The sequence below is a fragment of the Pseudorasbora parva genome, chromosome 12 (assembly GCF_024679245.1).
Source record: "Pseudorasbora parva isolate DD20220531a chromosome 12, ASM2467924v1, whole genome shotgun sequence".
In the NCBI taxonomy this organism is placed as follows: Eukaryota; Metazoa; Chordata; class Actinopteri; order Cypriniformes; family Gobionidae; genus Pseudorasbora; species Pseudorasbora parva.
This window is the reverse complement of record NC_090183.1, coordinates 141,726-153,821: the sequence shown is the minus strand read 5'-3', so window position 1 is coordinate 153,821 and position 12,096 is coordinate 141,726. Positions and strand designations below refer to the sequence as shown.

General features: G+C 49.9%; 1 protein-coding gene and 1 pseudogene across 1 annotated transcript; both read right to left on the bottom strand.

Annotated features, from left to right (window-relative positions):
- Positions 1-6,969: 6,969 nt before the first annotated feature.
- On the bottom strand, positions 6,970-7,086 carry LOC137094664 (5S ribosomal RNA; annotated as a pseudogene).
- Positions 7,087-7,670: 584 nt separating this feature from the next.
- Positions 7,671-8,117, bottom strand: LOC137093755 (uncharacterized). Its single transcript, XM_067458601.1, has one exon. The coding sequence runs from the start codon at positions 8,115-8,117 to the stop codon at positions 7,671-7,673; it is 447 nt and encodes a 148-aa protein (XP_067314702.1).
- Positions 8,118-12,096: the final 3,979 nt, after the last annotated feature.

The following is a 12,096-nucleotide window of genomic DNA, read 5'->3' as shown; positions in this document are numbered from 1 at the left end:
TATAAAATCTCTCTCTCTCTCTCTCTCTCTCTCTCTCTCTCTCTCTCTCTCTCTCTCTCTCTCTCTCTCTCTCTCACGCACTCTCTCACACTCTCTCACACAAGTGATCAATCGGCAGGCGGTGAACAGGCTTAACTCCATATACCTCTCCACCCCCGTCTGTGTGTGTGTGTGTGTGGACCCCTGCCTACACACTCTCTCAAGGGCTCTCAGCCCCCAACACACTCACAAATAGCCTGATTCACACACTCGTATGCAGCAGCACATTTACACCGACGGCCGCCCACGAGAGCTCTTCCATCGCCGGCTAATGGAGGACGGCCCAGCTAATTAAGTTTCACCCTAACCTATTAATGAACAGAGGCATTATCTTACCCTGGCTTTAATGCGTTTGGGTGAACGTTACACCGGGTCGTGTTCCTCAAATCCCAGTGTCAGGATCCCGGAGGTCCAATCACAGGAGAATAAACCGAGGGCTTCTGATTCCTCAGAGAAGGTTCCGCAGATCTCCTTTCAGTCCCCGTTAAAGCTGAACTCCATATCTGTGGCTAGAGAAACAGTGGGATTAGAGCGGTTCCCCCATGGCTCATTTCAGTCATGAATCAGATCAAGCTAAGATAGGGCTCAGATCAGGCTCAGATCAAGCTCAAATAGGGCTCAGATCAGGCTCAGATAGGGCTCAAATCAGGCTCAGATAGGGCTCAAATCAGGCTCAAATAGGGCTCAGATCAGGCTCAGATAGGGCTCAAATCAGGCTCAGATAGGGCTCAAATCAGGCTCAGATAGGGCTCAAATCAGGCTCAGATAGGGCTCAAATCAGGCTCAAATAGGGCTCAGATCAGGCTCAGATAGGGCTCAGATCAGGCTCAGATAGGGCTCAAATCAGGCTCAGATAGGGCTCAAATCAGGCTCAGATAGGGCTCAGATCAGGCTCAGATAGGGCTCAGATCAGGCTCGGATAGGGCTCAGATCAGGCTCAGATAGGGCTCAGATCAGGCTCAGATAGGGCTCAAATCAGGCTCAGATAGGGCTCAGATCAGGCTCAGATCAGGCTTAGAGACCGCAATAGACGTGATGGAGTATAATGTGTTAAGAGCTATGTTGCGATGTTTAATAGGGAGCCAGTGCAGTGTTGAAAGAACTGGACTAATATGATCATACTTCCTGGTTCTAGTAAGAACTCGAGCTGCTGCGTTTTGGACCAGCTGGAGTTTGTTTATTAAGCGAGCAGGGCAACCACCCAGTAGAGCATTACAATAGTCTAGCCTTGAGCTCATGAACGCATCGACTAACTGTTCAGCATTTGGCACTGAGAGCATGTGCCGTAATTTAGATATATTTTTAAGATGATAGAATGCGGTTTTACAGATGCTGGAAATGTGGCTTTCAAATGAATTTGTGTGTGTGAGAGAGACAGAGAGAGAAAGAGTGTGTGTGTGTGAGAGAGAGTGTGTGTGTGCGTGTGCATGTGCATGGATGCGGCCCGTAGGTGTGTGTGTGTGTGTGTGTGTGCATGCATGCGGCCTGTGGGTGTGTGTGTGGGCGTCTGTAGGCGTATGTGAACCTGACTCACGGTTCAGTCTGCTGTAGAGGCAAAACAACACAAAGTACACAATCGCTGAAGCTTCGCTCTGATTGGTCCAGAAAAAAAAATCCTCTTTGAGTGACACAATTATCATAATCAATATATATTACATGGTTATTTTATTATTAACATTGTACTTAACGTTATTAAGAAAGGATGATATTATTATTCATTGATATCATTTATATCAGTAGATGACTTGTTTTACTCTGAACATTATTGAATTATACTGATGTTAATGAATTAAATGCTTGAAATGATTCTCAAAATGACCCCATTTTTCATGCATAACCGTGTTTTTTGCAGGGTCTCACTGTGGCAGATTTTTAGGTTTGAGTGAATGCGAGTATGTTTGAGTGAGGAATTATACAGGAGTGTGTGGGTGTTGGCTGGCATGAAGCTGGTGCTGCGAGAGAATGAGAGGTGGCGATGCGCTCACGCTTTATTCATCCCAACAAAATAGAGACTCATGGAATACAGGATTCAGGATTCCTCTCGCTGGCGTGAAGGATTGGCATCCTCTGGCATGATCTCGATTCTCATCCTCTGGCATGATCTCGATTCTCATCCTCTGGCATGACCTCGATTGACATCCGTTGGCGTCACATGACCTTTATTGACAGCCGTTGGCATCACATGACCTCGATTGGAATCCGTTGATGTCACATGACCTCGACTGACATCCGTTGGCATCACATGACCTCGATTGGCATCCGTTGGTGTCACATGACCTCGATTGGCATTCTCTGGCATGACCTCGATTGGCATCCGTTGGCGTCACATGACCTCGATTGGGATCCGTTGGCGTCACATGACCTCGATTGGCATTCTCTGGCATGACCTCGATTGGCATCCGTTGGCGTCACATGACCCTGATTGGCATTCTCTGGCATGACCTCGATTGGCATCCGTTGGCGTCACATGACCTCGATTGGCATTCTCTGGCATGACCTCGATTGGCATCCGTTGGCGTCACATGACCTCGATTGGGATCCGTTGGTGTCACATGACCTTGATTGACATCCGTTGGCGTCACATGACCTCGATTGACATCCGTTGGCATCACATGACCTCGATTGACATCCGTTGGCGTCACATGACCTTGATTGACATCCGTTGACGTCACATGACCTCGATTGACATCCGTTGGCGTCACATGACCTCGATTGACATCCTCTGGCATGACCCTCGATTGGCATCCGTTGGCGTCACATGACCTCAATTGGCATCCGTTGGCGTCACATGACCTCGATTGGCATCCGTTGGTGTCACATGACCTCGATTGACATCCGTTGGCGTCACATGACCTTGATTGACATCCGTTGGCGTCACATGACCTCAATTGACATCCATTGACGTCACATGACCTCGATTGACATCCGTTGGCGTCACATGACATTGATTGACATCCGTTGGTGTCACATGACCTCGATTGGCATCCTCTGGCATGACCCTCGATTGGCATCCGTTGGCGTCACATGACCTCGATTGACATCCGTTGGCGTCACATGACCTCGATTGACATCGGTTGGCGTCACATGACCTCGATTGACATCCTCTGGCATGACCCTCGATTGGCATCCGTTGGCGTCACATGACCTCAATTGGCATCCGTTGGCGTCACATGACCTCGATTGGCATCCGTTGGTGTCACATGACCTCGATTGACATCCGTTGGCGTCACATGACCTCGATTGACATCCGTTGGCGTCACATGACCTCGATTGACATCCGTTGGCGTCACATGACCTCGATTGACATCCGTTGGCGTCACATGACCTCGATTGGCATCCTCTGGCATGACCCTCGATTGGCATCCGTTGGCGTCACATGACCTCGATTGGCATCCGTTGGCGTCACATGACCTCCATTGGCATCCGATGGCATGACCTCCATTGGCATCCTCTGGCCTGACCTTGATTGGCATCCGTTGGCGTGAAGAATTGGCATCCGCTGGCATGACCTCCATTGGCATCCGCTGGCATGACCTCCATTGGCAGGACTCAAAGATTACAGACAGTAGAGTAGATGATCACGGTCCCTCATGATTATCTCTTCCAGAACGACCGTCAGAAGCCTGTGCTCTGAACCGATGTGCAGCGTCACTAACCCTGAAGAACGCTCCTGACCTGACCTGAGGTGTTATAAACGAGCCGTACTGGAGTAGCCCTTGAGCTCTTGAGTTCAAAACCAGAGCGGCTCGTAAAGGTCGGATCAGAATCGTGGCAGGCAAGAGATGCTTGGCCTGCTCGTGGTCGCTATGGCAACAGAGCCAAGTTAGCATGTTGCAGAGCCAGATCCCACAAACATGTGCATTTACACGGATACAAACATGTTTACAGAAATTCCCTGATGTTGTTGTTTCATCTAAATGTCATATTTGGTGTCAGTCCAAATTCAGCATGAAGCTGATCAGAAGCTGACGGGGAGGGTTATGGATGTGGCGAGTGTGCCTGTAAACCGTAACTCTTCTCAGGACGCTCCGCTCAAGGCCATTCAGTGAAGCTTAGAGCGTCCATCAGGAGCGCCGACACGAGGCCAAATGTCTGACAAGACCCTTCAGATCCCAGCGTTAGTGACCTTCAGCTTCTCCTTTATCTCCATCATCTCTCTTCTCTTTCTCCTTTATCTCCATCATCTCTCTCTCCTCTTTCTCCTTTATCTCCATCATCTCTCTTATCTTTCTCCTTTATCTCCATCATCTCTCTCTCCTCTTTCTCCTTTATCTCCATCATCTATCTCTCCTCTTTCTCCTTTATCTCCATCATCTCTCTCTCCTCTTCTCCTTTATCTCCATCATCTCTCTCCTCTTCTCCTTTATCTCCATCCTCTCTCTCTACTCTTTCTCCTTTATCTCCATCATCTATCTCTCCTCTTTCTCCTTTATCTCCATCATCTATCTCTCCTCTTTCTCCTTTATCTCCATCATCTCTCTCTCCTCTTCTCCTTTATCTCCATCATCTCTCTCCTCTTCTCCTTTATCTCCATCCTCTCTCTCTCCTCTCTCTCCTTTATCTCCACCATCTCTCTCTCCTCTTTCTCCATCATCTCTCTCTCCTTTCTCCTTTATCTCCATCATCTCTCTCCTCTTTCTCCTTTATCTCCATCATCTCTCTCCTCTTCTCCTTTATCTCCATCATCTCTCTCCTCTTTCTCCTTTATCTCCATCATCGCTCTCCTCTCTCTCCTTTATCTCCACCATCTCTCTCTCCTCTTTCTCCATCATCTCTCTCTTCTTTCTCCTTTATCTCCATCATCTTTCTCCTCTTTCTCCTTTATCTCCATCATCGCTCTCCTCTCTCTCCTTTATCTCCACCATCTCTCTCTCCTCTTTCTCCATCATCTCTCTCCTCTTTCTCCTTTATCTCCATCATCGCTCTCCTCTCTCTCCTTTATCTCCACCATCTCTCTCTCCTCTTTCTCCTTTATCTCCATCATCTCTCTCCTCTTCTCCTTTATCTCCATCATCTTTCTCCTCTTCTCCTTTATCTCCATCATCTCTCTCCTCTTTCTCCTTTATCTCCATCATCGCTCTCCTCTTTCTCCTTTATCTCCATCATCTCTCTCTTCTCCTTTATCTCCATCATCTCTCTCCTATTTCTCCTTTATCTCCATCATCTCTCTCCTATTTCTCCTTTATCTCCATCATCTCTCTCTCCTCTTTCTCCTTTATCTCCATCATCTCTCTCCTCTTCTCCTTTATCTCCATCATCTCTCTCTTCTTCTCCTTTATCTCCATCATCTCTCTCCTCTCTCTCCTTTATCTCCACCATCTCTCTCTCCTCTTTCTCCATCATCTCTCTCTCCTTTCTCCTTTATCTCCATCATCTCTCTCCTCTTTCTCTTTTATCTCCATCATCTCTCTCCTCTTCTCCTTTATCTCCATCATCTCTCTCCTCTTTCTCCTTTATCTCCATCATCTCTCTCTTCTTCTCCTTTATCTCCATCATCTCTCTCCTCTCTCTCCTTTATCTCCACCATCTCTCTCTCCTCTTTCTCCATCATCTCTCTCTCCTTTCTCCTTTATCTCCATCATCTCTCTCCTCTTTCTCCTTTATCTCCATCATCTCTCTCCTCTTCTCCTTTATCTCCATCATCTCTCTCCTCTTTCTCCTTTATCTCCATCATAGCTCTCCTCTTTCTCCTTTATCTCCATCATCTCTCTCCTCTTCTCCTTTATCTCCATCATCTCTCTCCTCTTTCTCCTTTATCTCCATCATAGCTCTCCTCTTTCTCCTTTATCTCCATCATCTCTCTCCTCTTCTCCTTTATCTCCATCATCTCTCTCCTATTTCTCCTTTATCTCCATCATTGCTCTCCTCTTCTCCTTTATCACCATCATCGCTCTCTCCTCTTTCTCCTTTACCTCCATCATCTCTCTCCTCTTTCTCCTTTACCTCCATCATCTCTCTCCTCTTTCTCCTTTACCTCCATCATCTCTCTCCTCTTTCTCCTTTACCTCCATCATCTCTCTCCTTTTCGCCTTTATCTCCATCCTCTCTCTCCTCTTTCTCCTTTACCTCCATCATCGCTCTCCTCTTTCCCTTCAGCACGGATGGAGGTGGATGCCAGCCGTTGGAAGCATCTCCACCTTCTATAACTCTCTTTACACACACACACACACACACACACACACACACACACACACACACACACACACACACACACACACTCAAAACTCTCATAAGCAAGGAGAGATCAGTGTGTTGAAGAGGTTTGGAAAATATCAGTGGTGTCATTTGAATATTCCGGCGAGATCTGAGTGCTGATGAATAGTCATGAGTCGACGCCTCTGCAAACTGGCCCTACTGCTGTCGGAAAGACAGACGCCATCGCTAAACACTCACATGGGTTAGGATGGCATGTTAGTTAGGGCGCTCTCATGAAATCAATTTGACACAAACACAACTAAATGTCTTGAAAATAGTTCAGAGCGATGCCGTATCAGTCATTTATCTTCATGGGACCGTGCTGTTAATTCTGCTGATTAGTTCAGCTCTGTGATCTGTGTGTTGTTCCACTGTCAACAAAGCTCACTTCAGTCCAGCCTTTGCCAGTAAATCCAAACTTAATGTGGTTTTGATCAATAATAATAATAATGTGTTCGATTTATATAGCGCTTTTCAAGGTACTCAAAGCGCTTTACATTGAAGGGGGAATCTCCTTAACCACCATCAATGTGCAGCATCCACCTGGACCACCCCTACTCTTTCCGGAGGACATCCTGGGATTTTTAACGACCACAGAGAGTCAGGACCTCGGTTTAACGTCTCATCCGAAAGACGGTGCTCTTTGTCAGTATAGTGTCCCCATCGCTATACTGGGGCGTTAGGACCCACACAGACCACAGGGTGAGCACCCCCTGCTGGCCTCACTAACACCTCTACCAGCAGCTTCCTGGTTTTCCCAGTTGGTCTCCCATCCAGGTACTGACCAGGCTCAGCCCTGCTTAACTTCAGTGGGAAACCAGTCTTGGGCTACAGGGTGATATGGCTGCTGGTGTTCACACATGGATCACACATGGATCACAGCAGACACACACCTTGTCCAACTGGGCAGGGTGGCAGAATAGGTCTACTCATTTCCACCAACTGGAAACTTTCTCCTATCTCTTTTCCCTGCAGTTATACCTCTTTTGAACATCATGCCATCACTGTCACTAGTCTAGCCAAACGTCATCTTGTGGCCATATACCATCCACCAGGTCAACTGGTCCCGTTCCACACCCCTCCTGATCCCGCTCCACACCCCTCCTGATCCCGCTCCACACCCCTCCTGATCCCGCTCCACACCCCTCCTGATCCCGCTCCACACCCCTCCTGATCCCACTCCACACCCCTCCTGATCCCGCTCCACACCCCTCCTGATCCTACTCCACACCCCTCCTGATCCCGCTCCACACCCCTCCTGATCCCGCTCCGCTCCACACCCCTCCTGATCCCGCTCCAAACCCTTCCTGATCCCGCTCCACACCCCTCCTGATCCCGCTCCACACCCTTCCTGATCATGCTCCACACCCCTCCTTATCTACACACCCCTCATGATCCCGCTCCACTCCCCTCCTGATCCCGCTCCACACCCCTCCTTATCTACACACCCCTCCTGATCCCGCTCCACACCCCTCCTGATCCCGCTCCACACCCCTCCTGATCCCGCTCCACTCCCCTCCTGATCCCGCTCCACTCCCCTCCTGATCCCGCTCCACTCCCCTCCTGATCCCGCCCCACTCCCCTCCTGATCCCGCCCCACTCCCCTCCTGATCCCGCCCCACTCCCCTCCTGATCCCGCTCCACTCCCCTCCTGATCCCGCCCCACTCCCCTCCTGATCCCGCCCAACTCCCCTCCTGATCCCGCCCCACTCCCCTCCTGATCCCGCCCACTCCCCTCCTGATCCCGCCCCGCCCCACTCCCCTCCTGATCCCGCTCCACTCCCCTCCTGATCCCGCTCCACACCCCTCCTGATCCCGCTCCACTCCCCTCCTGATCCCGCCCCACTCCCCTCCTGATCGCGCTCCACTCCCCTCCTGATCATGCTCCACACCCCTCCTTATCTACACACCCCTCCTGATCCCGCTCCACACCCCTCATCTACACACCCCTCCTGATCCCGCTCCACACCCCTCCTGATCCCGCTCCACTCCCCTCCTGATCCCGCCCCACTCCCCTCCTGATCCCGCCCCACTCCCCTCCTGATCCCGCCCCACTCCCCTCCTGATCCCGCTCCACACCCCTCCTAATCCCGCTCCACTCCCCTCCTGATCCCGCTCCACACCCCTCCTGATCCCGCCCCACACCCCTCCTGATCCCGCCCCACTCCCCTCCTGATCGCGCTCCACTCCCCTCCTGATCATGCTCCACACCCCTCCTTATCTACACACCCCTCCTGATCCCGCTCCACACCCCTCATCTACACACCCCTCCTGATCCCGCTCCACACCCCTCCTGATCCCGCCCCACTCCCCTCCTGATCCCGCTCCACTCCCCTCCTGATCCCGCTCCACACCCCTCCTGATCCCGCCCCACACCCCTCCTGATCCCGCCCCACTCCCCTCCTGATCGCGCTCCACTCCCCTCCTGATCATGCTCCACACCCCTCCTTATCTACACACCCCTCCTGATCACGCTCCACACCTCTCCTTATCTACACACCCCTCCTGATCCCGCCCCACTCCCCTCCTGATCCCGCTCCACACCCCTCCTTATCTACACACCCCTCCTGATCCCGCTCCACACCCCTCCTTATCTACACACCCCTCCTGATCACGCTCCACACCCCTCCTTATCTACACACCCCTCCTGATCCCGCTCCACACCCCTCCTTATCTACACACCCCTCCTGATCCCGCTCCACACCCCTCCTTATCTACACACCCCTCCTGATCCCGCTCCACACCCCTCCTTATCTACACACCCCTCCTGATTCTACTGGCTCCCTGTCTAAGGTTCTAACGGTTAGGGTCAAGACTAGCACTGGAACAATTGGTTTTCAGCCCAATGCACTGCTATAAATGTGTGCTCCCTCCACTAGCTCAGGTCACTGAATGAGAAATGTCTTGTTCCCTCACAACAAGGCAAAAAGTTTTGAAAAAGTTTCTCTGTTCTCTGGTGGAAGGAACTGCCAACCTCCACCTGAACCACCTAGAACATGCCTTGGTTACATCCCGGATTGATTATTGTAATTCTCTCTTATTTGGTATTCCTGAAAAACAACTTCCTATATTGCAGTTAATTCAGAAGTCAGCAGCCAGGATTGTTACCCACTCGTGTATTTTTGATCATATTACGCCTATTCTTTTCCAACTCTAATGGCTTCCTTGTCTGTTACCGTGTACATTACAAAATTGTACTCCTTATAAAGCTCTCGATAATTTGGCACCTTTCTACCTTTCAGACCTTCTTCATCTGTATACTCCTGTTTGCTCTCTGAGATCATCTAAGGCAGAACTATTGTCTGTTCCAATTTTCAGTGATTAGGTCCCTTTAGGTCCAAGTCCCTTTTGGGATTATGGTTTTTAGTTACGCAGGAATGGAATTCTTTACCACTACACATCCGACAGCTGGATTCACTCCCCTCCTGATCCCGCTCCACACCCCTCCTGATCCCGCTCCACTCCCCTCCTGATCCCGCCCCACTCCCCTCCTGATCGCGCTCCACTCCCCTCCTGATCATGCTCCACACCCCTCCTTATCTACACACCCCTCCTGATCCCGCTCCACACCCCTCATCTACACACCCCTCCTGATCCCGCTCCACACCCCTCCTGATCCCGCTCCACTCCCCTCCTGATCCCGCCCCACTCCCCTCCTGATCCCGCCCCACTCCCCTCCTGATCCCGCCCCACTCCCCTCCTGATCCCGCTCCACACCCCTCCTAATCCCGCTCCACTCCCCTCCTGATCCCGCTCCACACCCCTCCTGATCCCGCCCCACACCCCTCCTGATCCCGCCCCACTCCCCTCCTGATCGCGCTCCACTCCCCTCCTGATCATGCTCCACACCCCTCCTTATCTACACACCCCTCCTGATCCCGCTCCACACCCCTCATCTACACACCCCTCCTGATCCCGCTCCACACCCCTCCTGATCCCGCCCCACTCCCCTCCTGATCCCGCTCCACTCCCCTCCTGATCCCGCTCCACACCCCTCCTGATCCCGCCCCACACCCCTCCTGATCCCGCCCCACTCCCCTCCTGATCGCGCTCCACTCCCCTCCTGATCATGCTCCACACCCCTCCTTATCTACACACCCCTCCTGATCACGCTCCACACCTCTCCTTATCTACACACCCCTCCTGATCCCGCCCCACTCCCCTCCTGATCCCGCTCCACACCCCTCCTTATCTACACACCCCTCCTGATCCCGCTCCACACCCCTCCTTATCTACACACCCCTCCTGATCACGCTCCACACCCCTCCTTATCTACACACCCCTCCTGATCCCGCTCCACACCCCTCCTTATCTACACACCCCTCCTGATCCCGCTCCACACCCCTCCTTATCTACACACCCCTCCTGATCCCGCTCCACACCCCTCCTTATCTACACACCCCTCCTGATTCTACTGGCTCCCTGTCTAAGGTTCTAACGGTTAGGGTCAAGACTAGCACTGGAACAATTGGTTTTCAGCCCAATGCACTGCTATAAATGTGTGCTCCCTCCACTAGCTCAGGTCACTGAATGAGAAATGTCTTGTTCCCTCACAACAAGGCAAAAAGTTTTGAAAAAGTTTCTCTGTTCTCTGGTGGAAGGAACTGCCAACCTCCACCTGAACCACCTAGAACATGCCTTGGTTACATCCCGGATTGATTATTGTAATTCTCTCTTATTTGGTATTCCTGAAAAACAACTTCCTATATTGCAGTTAATTCAGAAGTCAGCAGCCAGGATTGTTACCCACTCGTGTATTTTTGATCATATTACGCCTATTCTTTTCCAACTCTAATGGCTTCCTTGTCTGTTACCGTGTACATTACAAAATTGTACTCCTTATAAAGCTCTCGATAATTTGGCACCTTTCTACCTTTCAGACCTTCTTCATCTGTATACTCCTGTTTGCTCTCTGAGATCATCTAAGGCAGAACTATTGTCTGTTCCAATTTTCAGTGATTAGGTCCCTTTAGGTCCAAGTCCCTTTTGGGATTATGGTTTTTAGTTACGCAGGAATGGAATTCTTTACCACTACACATCCGACAGCTGGATTCAATTTCCCAATTTAAAGTTCAGATAAAAACATACCTGTTTAAAATAGCTTTTAATGATATGATTGATTGATGCGTAAGTTTGTTTTGTTTGCTTCATATTTTATATCTTGTTTGTATGGTGTCCTTGAGTGCCTTGAAAGGCCCCTTTAAATAAAAGGTATTATTATTATTATTATTATTATTATTATTAACATCACATCTTTCATGAAGCAGCTGAAGACACACCTCTTCCGCAAGCACTTGTTCTCTTCTCTAGCTGGTTTCCTAACCTAGTTGTCTTATAAACCTGGCACTGTTTACTACAGTGACTGTTGGCTCCTTGATGAATTTTTAAGTCCTGTATAAATAAATATAAAGTGCTGATCAGATCTTTTCTCACTGCATTTTCATTTTTGTTGTGTTTATTTTGTCATTGAGAGGAAAGCATGCAGCACATATTCATCTAGACGTCGTTCTCCTCAGCATGGACGGATCTTCACTATAATATTTCAAACATCTTTTTACCCCAGAGCGAAACATGAGAAGGATCTTTGCTGTGAGTATATCAGGCCTTTGGGGGGAACACTAAAATGGAGTTTCAATTCATTCCATAGTTCAGTAATTTTTAAAACAAGAGTTTGTTTTTCAAATGTTCGTCGCTATCTCTTTCTCTCAATGTGCCCTCTGGCTTACACAGAATATGAATCAATAAACCCTCAGATATTCGCTGACATCCCATGCTAAATTGATTTGTTTATTTTTACTGGCAGTAGAATGACCTTCATGAAGGGTCAGCACTTGGCACCTTGGGGGATTGCTGTATTTTTTT